We start from the raw sequence: 20,678 nt of genomic DNA, 5'->3' as shown, positions 1-20,678 counted from the left end.
TTGATATGGCACATTTCATTCATTTGTACATCTTCCTTTCCCTGGAAGCAGTACTTTTCCTTCTGCCTTGCTCCCAAAAGCAATCAGCCACTGTGGTCATCATGAAACAGCCACAGAAGAGGCAGCATCCCCAGCCGGTAATACTACCTAGTTTTCTGCAGCAGCTTTCACCTGCAGACCTGAATGTTCTGAGGAAAAAGAGGGTTACTACTGCTCTCCCCTTCTCGCATATGCAGCAATTTGTCCCGGTCCCAGGCTCATACCTATGGGCCAGGATCTCATTTCACTGCTGTGCAGGATGACATGAGGTTATCTTGCTTTATTTCTGCCTGTGCAGGAGGTGCAAACAATGCCTGAAGGAAAGCCTGGAAGTATCCCCCTAAAATTTCATTAAATCGCTAGACTGGATTTTGTTTTGTAATTCAAGTCAGCTTACCAAACTGGGGAGCCTGGAATCAGCAGCCAATTCAGATGATGCTGCCTCAGCCAGGTCTTCTCGTAAGTGGGAGGCACACATTTGAGGACACAGAGCAGCTGATGGTGAGAGGTAGTCTGATTTTGCACGTGTGGAGGGAGTCTTTACAAAGAAGAATTATTTTACCTCTGTTTTCTTCTCACTAGTTCCAGGAGGGTCACTCCTAAGCCTTGCTTTCCCCACCAGCGGTGGATAGCTAACATGTTGCATGGGATGGGGCTTGCAGCACACTGGTCTCCACTAGCCAGAAGGCCATAATCCCTTTACTCTCACTGATAATGAGTCCACTTCGCACTTGCAGAAGTAGCTTAACAAATTAACCAGAAATCTGCCATTGGTCCCAACTGATGCTGCAGTTCTTCATGAGCAGACCCAGCCTTCCTGCATGGCAAGGTTCACGTAGAACCTCTAGCTAGATGGTGCCCCTACTTCCCACCATACTATTCCCATTGGCCGTTGCAGGCCAGAGTGAAACGCTGGGATTTATGGGGACGATTCTCACTATTCTGCTGGTTTTGAGATAGGAGCAAACAATATCAGGATAAAATGTTCGTGAAGGACAGACTTGAATGTTTACAAAAGGAGAGGAACAGCAAAGCTTTGTTTTAGCACAGGCTACAGAAACATGAAGGACATCAAGTGTAGGCAAACCATAAAAAGCTATTTATTTTATTCTATGTGCTTTAAATAAACTTCACACATTAGATACCTGCAGATACTTGAATTGGCATATGAACACAATTAGAATTTTCTTCTCTAGTCACACAGCTAGCATGAGGATTTTTCCATTGCTCTTCAAACCCAGTCATCAGCCTTGTAATTCTCTATTTGTGCTGCTTGGGTTTAAAGCATCCAGCCTAGCAAAGACGGTTTCACATAACTTAGCTCCTTTAAATAGGAATGATATTTGAAAAAAAATAAAATGAGACATTTATTTTGCCTTAAAGGTGTTAGCGTACAATTCACTGTACTGTTGAGGGCACCAGAGGTATAGGAAAGCCAGATGAAGGTCATATTATAATTGGTACTTTGAACTGTAAGAAGGAAACAAAGGTGAAGTTTGTGATATTTTTTGTCGAGAACTCAGTAAAGAAAGTTACAGGGAAAAAATGAAAGGAGAATTAGGAATCAAGTTGCAGTGTCTTGCACAGCAGATTAAAGCAATTTTCATGAGCTGCACTCTCCACCTTGAAAACTGGTGGAGCATGGAAACAGCTCCTCACCCAAGCTGGTCAGGCTCAGGGAAGGATGCAGTGCCTGGGTGGCTCTCCTCATGGCTGTAAGGTGAGGTGGCTCTGGGAGCAGTCCATTAAACTGTTTTGAAACAACCTCCGGGAGCTGTCATAACAAATGTGCTCTGAAAATCCATACATATTTCTAAGTATTGCCAGTCACTCCCAGCTATTAAGCAGCAGCAGCATGGCAGCTGTATGGTGATTGCCCTAGCTCCTGGCTCTGCACTCCAGCTAGACTCTGACAGCATGTTGCATTTGGTATGCAGGGAAAGGCATCAATAAATATATTCACCACTTTAGTGCATTTTGGCTTGACATATGTCCAGTAAACAGTATTTTGCTCTCTTGATGTCAAAAATCCCCCCAAAATCACCTGATTATTCAGTGCTTCCTTCTGTTATGATGCTTTGGGGTCCTTCAAATCATTTTCATTATGCACTACATAATAATAAAAATCTCTATGCAGTATGCTGATAATTCCGTGCATGGTGTCTGTGATTTCTGATTGTTTGAATAACAGGATGCTATTGAAATGCCACGCAGAAGCGTTGCATCACCCTGAGAGAATCAAGCTTTTCTCCTTTTACTCCTGGTGAAGATAAACATTTGAACAGCTGAAATAGGTAAAATATCCTAGGGAAACCACTGTGAAAAGCAGACGTGCTAAAGCTCTTCTTGCAGAAGCTGGGCTACAAAGGACAAAAAGGAAAAATAAATTAGATAAATAAATAACATTGAATGGGAGGCACTCAGAATAAGCTGTTCTTTTTCTTCTCTTGTGATCTTAAAGCAGAAGAGAAGAACTAGCAGGCCCAGGAAAGAAATATTGCGTGCTATTTTTGTGCTGCTGTTATAAAATATGTATTGTTTATTGTTCTGCACTGCAGCTAAAGTTTTGCATCAACCTCAAAAACACAGCAAAGTTTGTTTTGAAGGAGACACGCAGCACTGCTGCTCTTTAATGATGTTCTTAAGAGTGCAGTGGTAGGATTTCAATCTTATTACAAGCACAGGCAGGTTATAGTGTATGATTCATAGAAAGTGTAAAATACTGTGTGCCTGTGTTCATTATGAATATATTTTGTATACACTATTTTATATATATGTATGTCTATATATATATGTATGTGTACCTGGTGTTCAACTGTATCCTAAGCCAGGCAATGATGCCAGGCAGTCTTGTCTCCTGGCTGGAGGCATTGTTGGGTGCCATCCTCCTGGGGTGTGCTCCACATGTTGCAGGGGCCACTGTGAGGTACCTGAGCTTGGCCATGCTACCAAAAGTCTCTTTTGACTCTGTACTGAGGGTACCAGGACTTTACACTAAAACTTACCTCTCTGTAAAATGGGCATAACAGTACCAAGTTATTGTTGCTATAGGGCTGTATGAGAATACTGTAAAGCTTAATGGTGTACTTGTAAATGGGTTGAGGGGCAGAGGAAGAAACTGTTATTTATGTGGTCTTTTTGAGACTGATGTTGAAATGGAGGTGCATGCAAGCTCTCTGGACCAGTCCATTTTAGCTGTCTGTGTGTGCAGGCAGCTTTGAGGATAACTGATGTGGCGCAGAGGTGAGCAGCAGAGGTGACCAGTCACTCCCCAATAAAGGGGTGTTGCAGGCAGTGTGTTTTAACAAGGCGCAATGCCACAGGCACACAGACAGTCTGAATGAGCTAACTGAGCTCCAGGAGGCTGGGTCTGCCCAGCCTGGTTAACCTTGCAGGTCCCTGCTTAGAGCTAGTTCAAGTATCTCTGCATGGTGTTGTGTTGAGACATATAAAACATACCCAAAGCTGCCTGGGTAAATGAGCGCTCCTACCAGCCTCCTGACACGTGGCTGAACCACAGTACAATGCATGTTCAAATGTTGAGGCGTAATGCTCAGCCTGGCTTCATTTCAACTTGCCTGCTGGTAATGTCAACAAAGATGCCCTGTGTACCAGAAAGAAAAACCTTGCAGGAATCCAAATGATAGAGAAGGCATTTGGGACTGATTGCCAAGCACTTTATGCAAGCATATATTGCCAGGTTTGCTTCAAATGTGCATTTAATGTCCCATTCAGAGGGGCAAGGGGCTTGGAGAGGACCATACCAACATCCTACCAGAAATTTTGAGTTTCTGATCACTGTTTTCTATTTGGAGCAGAGGAAGATAAGAAATGTCTCTGGTGGAAATATAAACGTACAACAACCATGTTTTTATTAATACACTGTTTTATGGTAAAGGGAATGCTTTGGGCTTGTTTATGCTGCAAAATGTTGTTTTTTTCCTTTGGTTTTTTATTTTATTTTTGCCTGGAGAAAATCTACAATGTTTAAGTGATTGCAGAATGGAACATCACTTTCCCTGTAAAATAGTGCTCGCTGAGACATGGTGGGATCTCACACTTGACCAAATTAGCATATGCGCTCAAACATCAGAGCTCTGACTAGTAAAAATAACACTAGATTTGCATTTTCACATTTTTAGCTCTCGCTTCCCTGTCTGGTTTTATGCCTTTTTTTCTTGACTGACAATTCTCTTTGTGGCAGATTTATTGCTGTTCTGCTGTTTGGACCCTATAATCAACTAGACACTTGGCTGAAGACGTTAGTCATTTCATTAAGTACTTCTTTGCAGATATCTCAGACACAATTTTCTGTTGCTCTGGTTCCAAAAAGCAAATGACCCATGGCCAGCAAAGTCTGCATGTGAATCTTTAATAAACAGAGGTAGTAGCAACAATGCTCTCAGGTTTCCAAACTGCAGAGGGCTAATTAAAAGATGTTGAATAGGGAAGAACTGCCATTGTAATCTCACTCTGACAAAAATGCGCCTGCATCTGTTCCCAGTAAAACTGCTCTTCTAGAAGCATTGTCTCATTTATCCTCCTTCCTTCCCATCAGAGCTACACATGAAACCTTCATGCTACGTGCAGATACTGCATAGTAATTTAAAATAAAGAACATTTTTCAGTAATACATTGCTGAAAACAAAGACTGAATAGTTGTCTTAGGAGTAAAGATAAAGCATGGAGTGGGGTTCTTTTTATCAGCACTGTGTCACTAATGATTGTACTTTATTCATGAACTAAGGAAATATAATTATAGCACTTCCCTACACATCATAGGCAAAGAACCATTCTCTCATTTTATTGAGATACCTCCTTAAAACACAGTTATTCCCTCCAGGGACAGTCCTTCATAGCCTTGAATCCTCTCTTCAGCAGCATGCTCTCTGCAGGCAAAGGTACACTCTGTGCCCAGAAAATAATACCATATGTTATTTGCAGAAGAGTGGGCAGTTAGGAGCCTGTGTACTCACCGGTGTACTCACCCGTGCCTGGTTTATTGACCCCATTAATTTTTACAGAGACTGATTCAACAGAAAGCCAAGTTGGCTGCTCCAGCTTGGCCAAGCAGCCCGGTGCAGCACATTGCTGTCACTGCTGGGACATAGACCTCTCTAAAGTCTGAAGAGGCATCTTTTCATGGTAAAGATCTGTGCAGGAAATAACTACTGGTCTACTTTGCACTCTTATTTCCCTAATAGAGAAGGGGAGAAGTGTGTTACACACATGGAGTAGTGACAACCTCTCCCAATATGCACATGGGTTCCCTTGTGCTGTTTAACGCATTTATCCCATTATTGCCCTGACAGAAGCTCAAAGACTGAAGTGCAACAACTTGCACCCCACAAGTCAATAGTGAGGCACATGGAGGTGCCTGTCAGCATCTTACCTGCCACATGGAGCCTCATGGGCTCTTCCAGCGTGTTAGCTGCAGAGCTGCACTTCTGTATGCAGACACCCTCCATCTCTGCCTGGATGTGATGCTGTCTTGTGAGGCTCCAGGAATGTCACCAAGAAGTTGCTGCAGGATGTGCCATGGGGAATTAGCCTGAAATCCCTTGAGGAGGTGCCCAGGTCTGCCCATTGGACAGTCATTTTAGTTTGCTTTGATTTTTTTGCTTTCATGATCCCCATAATAACTAACTGGATTCCTGGATGTTCAGCTCCTCCAAGATTTTCATCATACAACATGAAATGAAATAAAATAAAGCGTACAAAAGAAGTGGAATTCATCAGAGACTATCATAATGACCTGCAAGAATAGACATAAGAAAGTGAGCCATGTTTAATGGTTGTTTACAGTGACAGCCCAGATTTTAACCAATTAACATATGAGCCCATTACTTGAAAGACGCAGCGGGCCTGTGGGACAGCATTCAGTATTTATTCCTTCCTCAGGGGAGCTGCAGGGTATCGGCTGACATCTTGGAAGCACTCCTTCCTCACAGATGCTTTCAAAGCTGCTTTTCTGACTGCAGAAGGCATAGTTAAGCCTTGCATATGCATTTTGTGTGTGCTCTTGGGTACAGTTTCATCCTGTGACCCCATAGGAGACCTCATTGACCTTCTCACAGCTTCTTGAGCCTGAGGAAAGCTCAGCCTTTATATTGCCAAGCTTTCTTCAGTGCTACAATTAGGAACAGAGAAACCACATAGATTTATTGACATAACTATAATCAGAAGTCATAGCCAGGATGATAAAATGGTCAAATGATCAAATTACTTAAAATTAGAGGCATATTGAAGTGCCTCAGGGGCCACAAAGCTGCAGGCAGCCAGCCAGCCAGCCAGCTACATGGCAGTGGGATGCATGCTTCCAGCCCCATGCAGGCAGGGGGAACAAGGGAGAGCCACAGGGTTGGTGCAGCCAACAGCCAAAAGGGGTGAGGCCGCTCCAATTTTGTCATTTGTGAAAGATGACAAGGCAGAGCCTAGGCAGAGCCTAGGCAGAGCCAGGTTGCATGGTGAGTGCGAGAGGGAAGTGCCAGTGCTGGGCACTAGCTAGGAGCAGGATGGTATTTCTGGGCATAAGAAATGCTGGGGTAAGGCTCCTTTTGGGGTATGGGATTCCTGTGTCCCCCAGGATCTGAAGTCTTGAACACCATTAGGATTCTTACTAATGGGCACCCTGGGGGCCAAGCGAGGGTGTCACAGTTTGGTTCCACTCATTTAATAGGAGTCAGTCCCACTTCTGCATTTTATAATGCTTTGAGAAGTGAAGGCACTTTTACCTATGGCTTCAGGATTTCATTCAGTCAAATACATTAAGTGCTGTTCATTTTGTATTTATTACCACCAGTACATCCCGCTTAAGGATGATGTATGGTATGAAAAATTCTTCACTATGAGGATGCTGAGGCGCTGGCACAGATTGCTCAGAGAAGCTGTGGCTGCCCCATCCCTGGCAGTGTTCAAGGCCAGGCTGGACAGGGCTTGGAGCAACCTGCTCTAGTGGAAGGTGTCCCTGCCCATGGCAGGCGGCTGGACCTGAATGAGCTTCAAGGTCCTTTCCAACACAAAACATTCTGTGATTCTATGCTCTGTGGCCCTGTATGCTTGCCATGCACCTTTGGAGTAAATACCCCACCTCTTTCCCTGTAATTTCCTTTCCTGGAATTTGGGGGTTGAAATAGCAGACTGCTTGTTCCTCTTGTTTGAAAAAACGTGTTTGTATATACTGTCATTTTACGTGATAAGATGAGCACTATAAAATAAACAGTCAGCAACCCAGGCACATTAATCTTCCTGATGCAATCCTACCTTTAGCATTTCCTGACATATATTTGATGTTGACTTAATTGTACGGCCTTAAAGTAGAATTTGAGTATAAAAGTGCAAAAGCAATAAGAAAGTGCAGATGCAAGCTAGAAGCTGTCCCCTGAAAACTGTGCAAGCAGTGGATGATGCACAGATCCTGGCAGCAAGGAGACTGAGGTGACAAGTTTATTGTAGTGTTTTTTCACCACCCATCTAGTCATCCCTGAACATCAGGCTTCACACAGGAGATCTGTTGAGACTTGAGCATACAGTGTCATCCTGAGGTTGTCCCTTTCTGTTCTCGTACACAAGCAATCTGACATCAGCACAAGCAGTGTGTGGTTCATGGTGCTCATGTGATACGTCCTCTTAATGCAGCATGAGGCTACAGCGATCTTGCTTGGAAAGAAAAGTTGGTCTCACAGATAACATTTTAGAATGGAGCTGGGAAAAATCTTGGCTCTCTTCTCACTTTTACTTAAAGAGGTCAGAGAAGTCATTTTGGAACCTTGTTCTTTGAAAGGTATCAAAAGATGCAAATAAATGCCTAATGGGCTCTGAAATGGTCTTTGAAATCAGTGGGAGACTGGTCTTTGAGATTTCTAAAATCCCACACAAAGTATTTGCATGCATCTTTAGGCATCTAAACACCTTTAAAAATATGCCTCTTAAGTGCCTAACTCTGAGCATAGGTTCCTGTATCCCGCAGGCATTTCTGAAATTGCATCCAAAGTTGCTTAGATTTCCCCTAAAGAGCACCCTTTTGTTTTCATTTTCTCGTTGACTTAATTTTCTCATGACTTGAGACATAATATATATTAACCTACACTCATTTTTTGGTAGAAAAATATGGAAAAGTGAAGCTGTTTCTGAGCTGGTTTATTACAAAAAAGGAGCATATGGCTGATTGTGTCCCATCTGAAATGCAAATGGTGGAGCTACGTGGAAAGAATTGCTATTACTTGAGCAGTAAATGTTTCCTAATGAAGTGAGTTTGACTAAGGTGGGAAGCTGGAAATGGCTGCAGGAAGAAATGACATCAGTGAATATTCTGGTGGAGCAGAGCATTCTTGTTCCACTGATAAGGAGGTTCTTAGGAAATCAACTGGAATTTTTTTCTTATATTCTGTATGCTCATCAATGTGGGGAAATTGTTACACAGGGAGCTAGGCTCTTCTCTTCCCCTTGTGATGAAATCATGTAATTTAATTTATAACAACAGCTTTTCACTGGTGGCCTCTTTTTGAGCTGAAGTTTTCTGTATTTTGTGAACTTTTGGGGGAAATAGACCTACCCAATGTAAAGAAAGTCTAAAAGAAAGACGAATATTGATTCCACTAATTTTAACATGTTGGGCACTTTTGTAGAGGCCAGAGTCCAAAGAGGGTGATGAAGAAATCTGACCCATCTAATTTCCTGGATGCTTTCCTCTTCCCACCAAGGTTTTTCTGTTGCCTGTATCCCTCTACACTTCCAATGCTCGAAGATGTCCAAATGTCTGCTGCAACATGGGAGGTGAAATGACTTTCCAGCTCTTTCCTAAATCAAGCAATAAGGCTAGAGGCTGACATTTCCATTACTTAACTTTCCAATGGGAGAGCTGTGGAGTCGGTGCTGTGAGGTTCAGTATAACCAGTGGGCTGCAGATAGAGCATCAGTCACATTCCTTTTCTTAAATGTCAGAAGGAGCTGGGAAGAGTTTAGAGAGCAGCATGTGCACAATTATGTGCTCAGAAGAGCTGAAGCAGCTGCCAGGTTAGACCTCTGGCTTTGTCCCCACGCAGGATCCCATCGGTGTTAATGTAAGCATTGCAGAGGCTGAGCTGTCTGTTATATGACACAGTTGGGGGACAGAAGATTAGCATGCCTTTCCCTTGCCAATGACCAAGGGTGTCTAACATTGCTAATGATAATGAAATAGGAGAAACATAAAGAAAAGAGGCTGCAGCCTCCTGTTGATGGAAGTAATTGGGTTTCTCCACTTTATGAGCAACGATAAGGATTGCTGGCATCAAGATATATCCACATTAGTGTGTTAGTTTGGATCTGGACCAGACTTTTGAATTGAATACCCCACTATGCTTTGGCTCAGGGCAGCTCAGGAGCTCATGAGCTGGGTCAGTGGGCTCTGGAGGTGCCCGTAAGCTCCCTGAGGACAGAGTCAGCACTGCCCTACCTGTGCTTTCCCGCACTCTGCTCTTGGCCATGGGAGCCTTCACCCCACACAGAGCATGTCACCAGGTTGCGAGTGGGCACAGACCTTGCTGGAGGACACCTGGGTAAGGCTTTTTGGTTGCTGAGTTTTTCAAATGCTTCAGAAAGGGCTTGTTCACAAAGTCTCTCCTAAAACAGCATTCCCCTGTTTTAATACTGAGTAGCCTCACCATGTCCAGGAAGCTACTCGGTGGGAGATCCCACCATCCTAGGCACAGAGAGAGTACAATCACTTTGCTGCTGTCAGTCTTGGCAGGTGGTTTTATCCTAGTAGGGTGAGATGAGGCTTCAGTATCACATCTTTTATGATCAGATTCCCTACGGGTGCTGTAATTATGAGAACTAAACCATAAATCAATATAAAACCACATTTATACATTGTTACGTGTGATGGGCAGCACCTCAGTGGAGGTGCCTTTTGTGGCGTCTTTAATTGCAAGAGTGCATAGCAGCTTGAATGATCTGCATATCTGCTTGAATGTTCTTTGTTTGCAAGAAATTACAAGCGGTAATGCTGTGACATAGTTTTCCATGTATAACACTCTTCTTTATCTTTCGTTTTACCTGCTTTTCCTTTCTGTGCCTCTTGCCTCTCCCTGCATCTCATTTCCATCCAGAAACACAAATGACCTCTTGACAGAACTTTCCATTTTCATTCTGTTGATTTGCATTGTGCAGTCAGGAAAATACAAACACTTTTATTTCTGAGATGTATTTGTGATGTCATGAAAAAACTTTCTCATATTAGTCTCTTCTTTTTTTCTCTTACTTTATCTTTTCAGGTGTGTGTGCAACATTGACTGTTCTCAAACCAACTTCAATCCTCTTTGTGCTTCCGATGGGAAATCTTATGATAATGCATGTCAAATCAAAGAGGCATCATGCCAGAAACAGGAGAAAATTGAAGTCATGTCTTTGGGTCGATGTCAAGGTAACTCTCATAACAAAACTCATTTCAAAGAATGTTTTCAATTTTTGTTCTGAAAAAAAAAAAAAAAAAAGAACTGGGGCTGGCTTCTTATTTGGCACTTCTTACATTTCCATTAGACTCTTGCAATTTATATTGTAGAGCACAGGCTGCGGGAGAGGGCAGAACCCTCCTCAGTAGAGACACCAAGCGAGGCATGAGGCATGTGTAACCCTTCCCACACTGTGCCTGCAGCAGCAGGGGACTGTCCATCCCTGCACTGGTTTCAGAATCAGGCACCTGTATTTTGCCCAGAACTCTGTCCTCCAGGTAGGAGTTGGAGCAGGACAGCAGGAAGGCCCCTCAGGTACATTTTGCCTCCCTTAACTGGAGCAGCACAAAGCAACCTCAGGAGGCCAAAGACATGCTCCCAGACAGACTGCTGCTTGTTTCTGTGCTGGGCCGATAAGATGCCAATAGCAGCTCAAGACCCACTGTAATTCTCCATGAATGCCATATGTGTCGGTGCCAAGCTCATGGGCTACTACATCACCTGTAACCTTTGAGTTGACTGCAAAACCCTGTTTTGTTCTAAAATAAAAGTGAAGAAAATTTGCCTTTAAATAGCTCCTGTAAATAGAGTGTCTGCTAAGGCTCAGACTTTTAATAGCTTTTTTCCCCTTAGCTTCTGACCAATAAATCCTCAGTACATCTACTTACAAAGCCATACTATACAGGTATATTAAACACATTCTAGTTTATTCTTATCTCTTTAAATTTAACCACCCTATGTGGCAGTTCATTTCACGGTACATATTAAAACTCCCCAATTACTTCAAATAGAGCAGAAATGACAATTCCTGTTTCATACCGATATATTTATCCCAGCTGCAATCTGTTATCACGTATTGTTATAAAAAAACATATTTTCTTAATGGAAGATGTTTCATGTTTCATTCCAAAATGCTGGCTCCTGCTGTTTTCACCTGGCAGATGCAGGCGAGCCTTGCAGTGAGCAGCAATACTGTGCATGCAAGTGAAGCTGCGTTTGCTTAGAAACTGGTGGCTGGGACATAGTTTGTATCAAGTATAGGCTCCCCAAGCAATTTAACGTATTTCTTTTCACATAGATAATACTACAACAACTACAAAATCGGAAGATGGGCATTACGCAAGAACAGATTATGCAGGTACGGTTCCTATTCTGGGAGAATCACAATTCGCGGGAACTGTGTAAGTGTCTTCTTTCCTCTGCTAAACTGAGGTGTCCTTATCTTCTAGGGTGGTTTTCTCGGTTTACTTTTGAAAAACCCATTCTCTCTGCATTACTCTTTGTTTTGCTGGAACCTCTCTTCCTTCTTAATAAATGGGCTTCTTCCGTTTTTGTCAATGTACAGATATCATGGCCATAAAACAGTTCTGACAGTGGAAATAAGTGTTGTAAATTATTTGCCAGAATTAGCAGACATTATTGAAAATTGTTGAATCAGTGCATTGGAGTATGCATATTTTTGTCATGATATACAGGTTCAAGAAAGTGCAAATCCAGAGCATAGAGAGCTGTGATACTGTGAAACGTTGCCTTTATAGATGATATTACCTGTCGGTGCTTAACTATGAAGTTAATAAGGTTCTTAAAATGTGAGGGGTTTTTTAAGTGATAAATGGTTTTAATTTATTTAGAAGCCACAATAAAATATAATGGCTGAATAGACTTATATGGCGTTTGAAATTAAAACCATGTAAATACTAGAGAGATTTGGGAGACATTTTTTACACCCTTTGCCTGGGAGGATTGATTTAGAAGTTGAATGTGTGTGTGCGCACGTGTATGCATGCAGATATTCACAGCTCAAACTGAGAATTAAAGCCTTTGGGAAGGTATTGTGAAAATGGGTCAGGTGATGCGTTCCTTGCTTCAGTTTGTTATATTTTTGTGCTTTGAAAGTATTTAGAGAGAGTAGGTGCAGCTCGCTGGGTTTATCTGAGCAGATTGATGCATGGCTTAGGTGAAATCCAGCTGAAGGTTTCACAGGTCTTAACACTTCTTACCTGCAGAGTCCTCGGACAGTAGTTAATTCAGCTGGCCATCTCTTGCAAGGGCCCTTTGTGCATGACATCCTTGTGTTAATAGATTAGAAATAGCCATTAGAAATGGTTGTTCTGTTCCTACTTAAAAATGGTACGTGATGATTAAAACATAGAGCTATGAATAAATGATGTCTCGGTGAGGCAGAGGAGTGCTAGGTGTTGGGGGTGGCTGCAGCACGAAGCAGAGAGGGTAGAAATCTCTATGGAAAGTAAATGCTGAGATTCATTTCCAAAAGATCAAAGATGAGCAATGGCTCAGGTGTTTCCTGCTGCCAAGGAGTCCTTCCATGGGTGAAGAGATAGTCATGCAAAGAAAGTCTTCAGTCTCTTTTCCCCAAACCCTTGATTAATCTCAACTTTTCTCTGGGAGGCAGCTGTCACTTGTCTCAAAAGGCTGGAAGGGCTGAGGTTGTATCCTGTGATGGGCAGGAGATACAGACCCACATCACTTAGAAAGGAGAAAGCACATTTAAGCATGAAGCAACTGAGTTGGAACAAGAAGGGAGGAAAAGCAGGAGAGGGAGGAGGAGGAGATCACAGCGATGACAAGAGAAAGCCAAGTCATGGGTCACAGAGGAAGAGGCGCACAGAAGGCACCTTCAGCTCAAGTGGGCAGGAGGAAAAGAACAGCTCTTGCTTAGGAGATGATATTTCAGCCTACGCTTGAGAGGAGAGGTGGTGGGTAGAAGAAAATTGCAGCAAAACACTGTCAGGGGTTGGGAGTCGAGCAAGGAACACAAGAGGGAACTGGTTTATTGGGCAGGGGGGAGGGGGAGGTATGGCACAGAGGAGCAGGTCTGCACTGGAGATGGTTTCTGAGTGGGAGGGGTCAGAAGGAGTGTGGGATCAAATAGCCAGTGAGAGGTGATGGGGTGCTGTGGAGAGGAGATGGCACCTCACTGCTCTAGAGCCATGGAGTGATGGAGACATCCTAAACAAGCAGTAAGGCTCAGCAGATAGCTCTGGCACAGAAAGGCACCATGATTGCACTTTAGCAGGCAGCAGCTTGAGGCTTCTTCTATGCTTCAGGCCCCAGTGGGGAGCTTCAAGGACAGCGAATGTATCCTCTGGGTGGGTCTTGTCAGGTACCATCCATCGATTTAACTGCAATCACTTGCACCAGCGGATGTCTTTTTATGCACCTAACTATTATTCTTACCTAACTTTTTCATTTTTGCATACAGTGTCAGCATGTAGGGTGAAAGGTGCGAGTTCATGCAGGGCAATCCACATGACTCCACTGTCCCCACATATTTACGCCGTAACCCTGCCAGGAGACCCTAGGGAAAAGGGACCACTGTATTAAAAAGCTGTAACAACTCCAGTCTTTTGGAAATAGTGAAAAGGAAGACATCAATATAAAACTGGGGCTCAGGGAGCATTCAGGCTTCGGCGTTTTCCAGGCAGGAAGCTCCATGCCGTCCTCACACTCTTTCAAGTGTAGAAACATTTGATGATGGCTATTACAGGAATGTGGTATGTGCTACTTTTTTCCCACCTTCGTATCCCTCATAAGGGAAATACTGCCCTGACCATGGGGAGCTTTGTGTGAAAAAGCAGCAGTTCCTCAGCTGTCGTGCATCTAAAGCAATTTCCCCAAGCCTGCGCCTTCCCATAGAATACCTTTGTTCTCTTACCATTTAATGGCATTAAAAATTGCAGAGACTGTAAGCACTCCACGCTTTTAAAAACATTGACTTGTATGGACTGACTTTCCCAGGGGAGAAAATAGCAGTGGGCATAATTGATGTTGTCAATTATGCTAATGCAGCAGTGCCAAATGCTCTTTGCAGAGACGGTGGTAGCTGAGCGGTGCGGGTTTTTCCATCAGCACCCCCGCACGCTCGACGTGGGGTCCCAGGAAGGCAGCAGCTTTGGGAACAGCCACAAGTCCCAACACCCGGCTGATTTTTTTCATCTAGAAATATTCAGACCGTCTGTTCCATCAGTGTCTTTGCTCCCTGCTGTTCCTTCAAGCCCGTTGATACTTGCAAATAATACACAAATCTTACAGTTTGAAAAACCAAGAGTACTTGTTCCTTTGGAGCGTAAATCTTTGCAGTGAGTTTACATCAGCTTCATTTTTTAAGGGCTCTTTACACAGTCAAGATTTGTCTGATAGTGGAAATACCTGATTAATATCAGAGACACCCAAAAAGCATGTCCCCTTTTTTAACAAAGCAAGCACGGGGAAAGTGAGCCATAAGTGGCCCTTCTCTGATGGTGTTCATTTCTGCAGGTTCACCATGGCTTGTGCCATGGTTGCTTGTGCGATACATATAATCACAGTGTCTGTAGAGACGTGTTTGTGTGTCTCTCTCTGCTATTCTGGCCTTTTTCTGAAACCCCAAAGTACTTATCAGACGTGGGGGGATTTTCACTTTTTTCAACAAACGACATTGTTGATGTTGATCAAGTTTGTGAAATAAGATTTAGTTTTAGTCAGTAAATGAATGGGTGGGATTTTTCCCTCAAATCTGATAGAAATACAGTTTAGCTGGCAATTTCCGTGAAAGAGCATTTTTAAACATTTGAAGTGTAATGTATGTTTTGGAATGTAGTGTCAGAGCTGAAAGTCCTGTGATAGCTGTTTTCATGAATTTCCCCATTATACGCATACAAAAGTTGACTGTTTTGGTGGCATTTTTGTATTCAGAGTCTAGGCAAATCAAGGAATTTTCATCTTGTTTATTTACTTGCCTATTTATTTTTATTCTTCAATATTTATGTTCCCTTCTTAAGATCTGATATGAGCAATTATCCCCCTAACTGATTTTATCCTTTCTCATTATCAAATTACTGAGTTTTTTTCAAGTCACTTGGAGCACTATAAAGAATAAGTCAGAATGGATGAGCCATATTTCAGTGTTATATATTCATGAAAATTGTCAGCAAAGACACTGACAAATTTGATAGACCTATTCAATAATATCATCTTCAAGGCCAGACAAACCTCCCTATATGAGCATTGATTAGATCAAGTCTCAGCAGCTGAACACCAGCAGCACAACAAAGCTGATGGAAAGGGGAAAAAAGGTATTTTCATCCCCAACAGTCTTCTTTAATGAAAAACACACATATATGGTCAGTTTGAGCCATATTTTTGGGTTCCTCAACAGTGGTAAATTCTCCCTTGGCTGGAGCCTCAGGTGGTGCCTTCTGCAGTGTTGGCTCTTTCAGGGTCTCTCTTGCAGGCAGTGCCATGGACCCTCTTGCTGATGCTGATGCTGTGCCCAGGAAATGCTAACAAGCAGAAAACGCCGCACGTATGCTCACAGCTACTCTGTTCCCCGCTCTTCCCCCTGGTTTCCCATGGGATTTCAAATCTTTGTGACAGTCTTGGATCTCTTTCAGGCCGCTTTCTGGCACAGGGGCCTTCCTGGCACTACCAGAGGTGCTCAGGCAAGTAATCCAGCAGGTGGCTGTGTTGCCCAAGCAAATGGAACACTCCACCAAAAAGGGCAAAATCCATCTGTGTCAACACATCATCTTTCCTTGGCTGGACCAGGGCTGGGGGATGAAGGCAGCAACAGCCATCACAGATTCCCCACTCCAGGGATAGAGGGTCTCTTCAAAAGTCCAAGAGTCTTGGACTCCAAGATAAATACAACGTAATATTTATGTTTGAGTAAAGAAAACCATCCTAAAACTTTACCAAAACCCACTGCTCCTACATCATAAACTTCTAATCCCTTTGAACAGGACAAGCCATGCCTGTCAAGGAAAATGGGGAGAGCTGACAGTGGTGCACTGACCCAGCACATGTGAGAAGCACTGGGCTGTCATGCATCCCTTTCTTCACGGGCTTGATACAGAGCCCACTGAATTCAGTCACAGTTGTCTTTATTGCCTGTAATAGGCCTGGAGAGTGGCCAGGAATCAGAACAGCAGTGCTGGATTTCTATAGAGAGTGACTATTTCATTTCCCTCCAACCTCATCCCCAGCCAGGAATAAAATATGAGAACTTCAGACTAGATTCCTCCTTCAGATTATAAAATTTTTAAGTAGGTTAAGGTTTGAGTGTAAACCAGTTGACATTGACCCTATAAATTAAATCTTGTGTCTACTATCATGTAAGCCATTTCCTAAACTGGTAAAGAATAATAAAGCCCCAGAGCTTAGCTATGGGATATATATACTATCATGCAGTTTTGCTCTGCCTTTGTGAACCAGTCTTTCCTTTCTTCTTAATGGAATTAGCAAGTGAGACATAGAGCCGAGCACCGTGCATCCATCACAGCTAGAGAAAAAACATTTCTCATCTGCAGCTTTGTCAAAAGGCTGGGGAAATTGCATCCTTGCATATGCAGATTTGCTTGGCTTTCACTTCCGCAGACTCAGAGTCAGAGGTTGTCACACTAAACAAATTGATTATTTAGGAAGTGTTCCTGTTTTTCCATCAAATCACTTAAGAATTGAAAAAAACCACCACATTTTAATATTTTGACAGCTGTGTGGCAGCATGAATGCTGTCTAGCTGTGGCCTCCACCTGCTCTCACACACATAGGCATGCACACTCCTGGAATAGCACAGTTGATACGTAGCTTTAAAAAATGTAAAGCCTTAAATGTTGCTGCAGTTGCTATTTGCATTTACAAAGGAGAGGTTTTGTGAAAATATACGTGAGTTTTATGTACAGTGAAAGTCCACAAACGGCTGGAGATGAGCTTACAAAACAAAGAAGAACCAGTGCAGATTGTATTTCAGGCTGTACAATTAAGCGGGTTTTTGGACTGTGACTTCAGGAAAGCAAATGAGGGCATCTCACTCAAGAGATGTAACCATATTATGCGCCACATCCCTGGATGTCCTTTAAGATGTCTGGTGGTTTGGAAATGTAGATGTTCTTTACTGTGAAGGTGGTGAGGCACTGGCACAGGTTGCCCAAAGAAGGGGTAAATGCTCCATCCCTGGCAGCGTTCAAGGCCAGGCTGGACAGAGTCTTGGGTGACATGGTCTAGTGTGTGGTGTCCCTGCCTATGGCACAGGAGTTGGAACTAGATGATCTTAAGGTCCTTTCCAACTCTGACAATTCTATCATTCTATGTTTACAAATAGCTGAAGTCTGGGGCATAAGAACTCAAAATGATCTAAGTGTAGAGCCAGCCTCCACTTAGAAAATAATTTCCTGAAAGTCAGGTGCAAAACAATTTTGGCCTTGTTTTGCCTACCTAATCCTGCTCTCCTAATAGAAAAGCTTTCCAAAAGTGGAACAGAAGAAACGTCTCAGCTCATTGCATGGAATCTGGAGGCTTCCAAAATAAAACCAAGGTTTACCATTGCAGAAAGTAGGATAGTGTTTACTCGGCAGTAGTAACTGTGTGTGGCTTAGTTTAATTTACAGAGTACTAAAAAACACAGATAAGAAAACCATTCCTATTCTGGGATTCTTCTGAGTGATTTTCAAAGGGAAGAGAGAGTTCACCGTATGCTGATAGCACGGTGGTCTGCAGCCGTTCTGCTGGCTTGCAGCTCCTCTACTTTTGTTGATATCCAGGAGAAAATTTAAGAAGCAGAGGTAGAGGCCAGCTGGTAGGTTAATAAATCTTGCTGTCACCTACTTCTGAACCAAAGTCTGAGTAGCCAGCAGTGTCAGTCCCAACGACTCCCTTGGCCCCCAAACCTTCACTTGTCCTGGGTGCTTTCTTAGATGAAAAATTGCAGCTGCTGCTTTTTGCAATGTAACTCCTGTTTTTCAAAAGGTGGAGTAAAAAAGTCCCACTCCAGCATTTCTCCGTGCCATCATGGGGAGTGGATGCTTTATTTCTGAAATACAAATAACCAAGGCATTAATACAACTGCCTAGCAGTGGGCACTGCAGCAGATGCTGCCCCAAGTGTTCTTCTTCTTGCACTCTCAAATATATCTTTAGATCCTGTGTGGCTCCATCTTCCTGAAATCTATGTAATTATTTTGGAACAGGAGATGGACACACTATTGTAGAGGTCATACAATAGCCTCACAAACAAGTCTATGCCAGGAAGGAAGCTGCAGCACTCTGGAGCACCATGCGGTGTGATTTAACAGCACTTACTCATAACAGTCTTTTCCTGAGGAGCATGCAAAATCAAAACAGGCTTATGGAGATTTTAAAAACAAGCTATAAGAAGAGAGAAATATTGCTCATTTAATCTGCCAGCCTCAAGAGAATGCCTCACTTTTTATGAGAGTTCTTCTCTAACTTTGAACCACATGTGCTAAGCTTGGTAAAATGTGCCTTGGTTTTTTGAGTTTCTGGGGTTTTGTGGTTTTATAATGAGAGAAATTGTGCCTTTTCATTACTTATGATTTCCCAGTGTCATGCTCATGGAACCTGTAATTGTTAGCATTAAAACTTAAATTAGGTCTCAGGTGAACTGCTAGGCATCTTTTTACCTAGACTGATGTAGCGCAAGGCAAAAGAGCATTTCCATTTGTGCTTTTAAAGCTTAGCCCTTAATTTAGTCACTAATGAATGTGAATCAAAAGTTGCAGAATTCATTTGTGCTCTCTTCCCATAATAAACAAATTCAGTAGTATTGTAAGCGAACATCATAAGGAAAGCTATTTGATTTGCTTGGAAGCTCAGTAGCCTGAAGATTCGGTATGTCCAGGCTAAGAATTTGATCTGTAGGAAATAAACAGGAAAAGCAAGTATCAGTGTGTAACACCAACATTGGCATGGGGAGCTTACAAAAATACAAAATTAGACCAAGCTATTTTATTGTTGTCAGCATCTCTGAAGTATTTAAGTCCTGGAAATTAATTCAGGTGTAAAGCTTTGTCAAGATGAGGGTGTAATGCAAGTGTATTTTTCCATCAGAACTGTGCAAAGTTCACAAAGCTTGCTCCAAACATTACCTCCCACTTCTGCTTCACTAAGACTATGTACCTTACTGGTTGTTTTTTCCCTTATACTATCACATAAGCAGTCTTCTGTAACATTTTGTTCTGTTAAAAGTTATGGCTAAAAACAGAAACTAAGTGTAATAGAGATGAGCAGACCTGAGTTTACATAGGCATTTCTACAGATTTTTGCATTTGTTTCCCAGTCCATAAGCACATTGTGTATCATTTACATATATTTTACCATATTTGGAGCATAGAAACCCATCTTGTTGAACAAGTTTGAGTTTTTCAGTACCCACGGATGGTTTTACCCTCTGCTCAGTATTTGTGTTTTGATAAGAATGAATAAGCTCAAAGAAAGGTAGAACCTGCAGAAAAAAAGATAATTTTGTGCTGACACATAAAAATGTGATCCCTAAAACTCAACACACCTTGAATTGTGTCTGATTTCTCAAGTTGTCTTTAACCAGATACTTTCCTTTTAAATAGGACCTTTAATGGCAAGGGGTACCCAAGAAGAAATGAATGCAGCCCCCATGGCTGGGTTTCACAGTGTCAGCTGTGGTGCTGGTTTAGGTATCGGTCTGTAACTCCTAGCACTTCATCCATGTGCCAGGAAGATGGTAGATACCAACTGTCTTTGTCCTTTTGACATCTCCATGGAGGAATTTCCCTCTTGATAGCATCTTCTTTTCATTCTCAACCCTGCTGCCTTCTCTACAGGAAAGGAAAGTAAGAAAAAGTATTTGAGACAAGACTTTGTATTTGAGTTGATCTTCCCCAAGGAATAGGCTGGGAAAATTAATCCTGCTTTCTGGATCTGGGGAGGAATTTCTCTCACCCTTGGTTCCACCCTTCCCCTGGGCTACAGGCACTTCGATTAGCTCAAGAGTTGTCCTTGAAGGATGCTGTTTGAGAGGAAGCACACAGCTGTTTGCCATCCACAACACCAGCTTGAATTAGTTAATGTATATTAAGGAGTACCACAGTGTATTTTTATGCTTAGCAGCCCTATTTTAAGTCTGGTTCCTGTAAATCTGCTGTTGGGAATTGCAGAGCCTTCCCAAGAATTTGAGAGTTAAAGTTGTAATGAGATGCTAGAATATCCATTTTCAGTAAACACCAACATTTAAATATTTGTGTTTGATCTAGTCTGAAATGTAAAAAGAAAAAAAAATCACATTTTGAAATATTCATAGAAGTGAATTTCTTCAGAATTTTGTTTCACGGGATGTTTTGGCATTCTGTCTGAAATGTTAGATATCAAAATACCATGAGATGAAAGCCTATGACAGTTGTAATAAATAAGTTGTATAGTAAGGAAACTTGCTACTTAG

General features: G+C 42.4%; 1 protein-coding gene across 1 annotated transcript in view; it reads left to right on the top strand.

The window, feature by feature from the left end:
* Window positions 1–20,678, top strand: part of TMEFF2 (transmembrane protein with EGF like and two follistatin like domains 2) — a 127,801-nt gene that overhangs the window by 84,060 nt on the left and 23,063 nt on the right. The window contains exons 6-7 of the mRNA XM_065669950.1: window positions 10,296–10,444; window positions 11,551–11,610. Coding sequence (XP_065526022.1) covers window positions 10,296–10,444; window positions 11,551–11,610 — 209 coding nt within the window. The remainder of the gene's footprint in view (window positions 1–10,295; window positions 10,445–11,550; window positions 11,611–20,678) is intronic.

This window comes from Lathamus discolor, chromosome 3 (assembly GCF_037157495.1).
Source record: "Lathamus discolor isolate bLatDis1 chromosome 3, bLatDis1.hap1, whole genome shotgun sequence".
NCBI classification, from domain to species: domain Eukaryota; kingdom Metazoa; phylum Chordata; class Aves; order Psittaciformes; family Psittacidae; genus Lathamus; species Lathamus discolor.
Note: the sequence above shows the minus strand (reverse complement) of the source record. Positions and strands in the feature narration are given on the sequence as shown.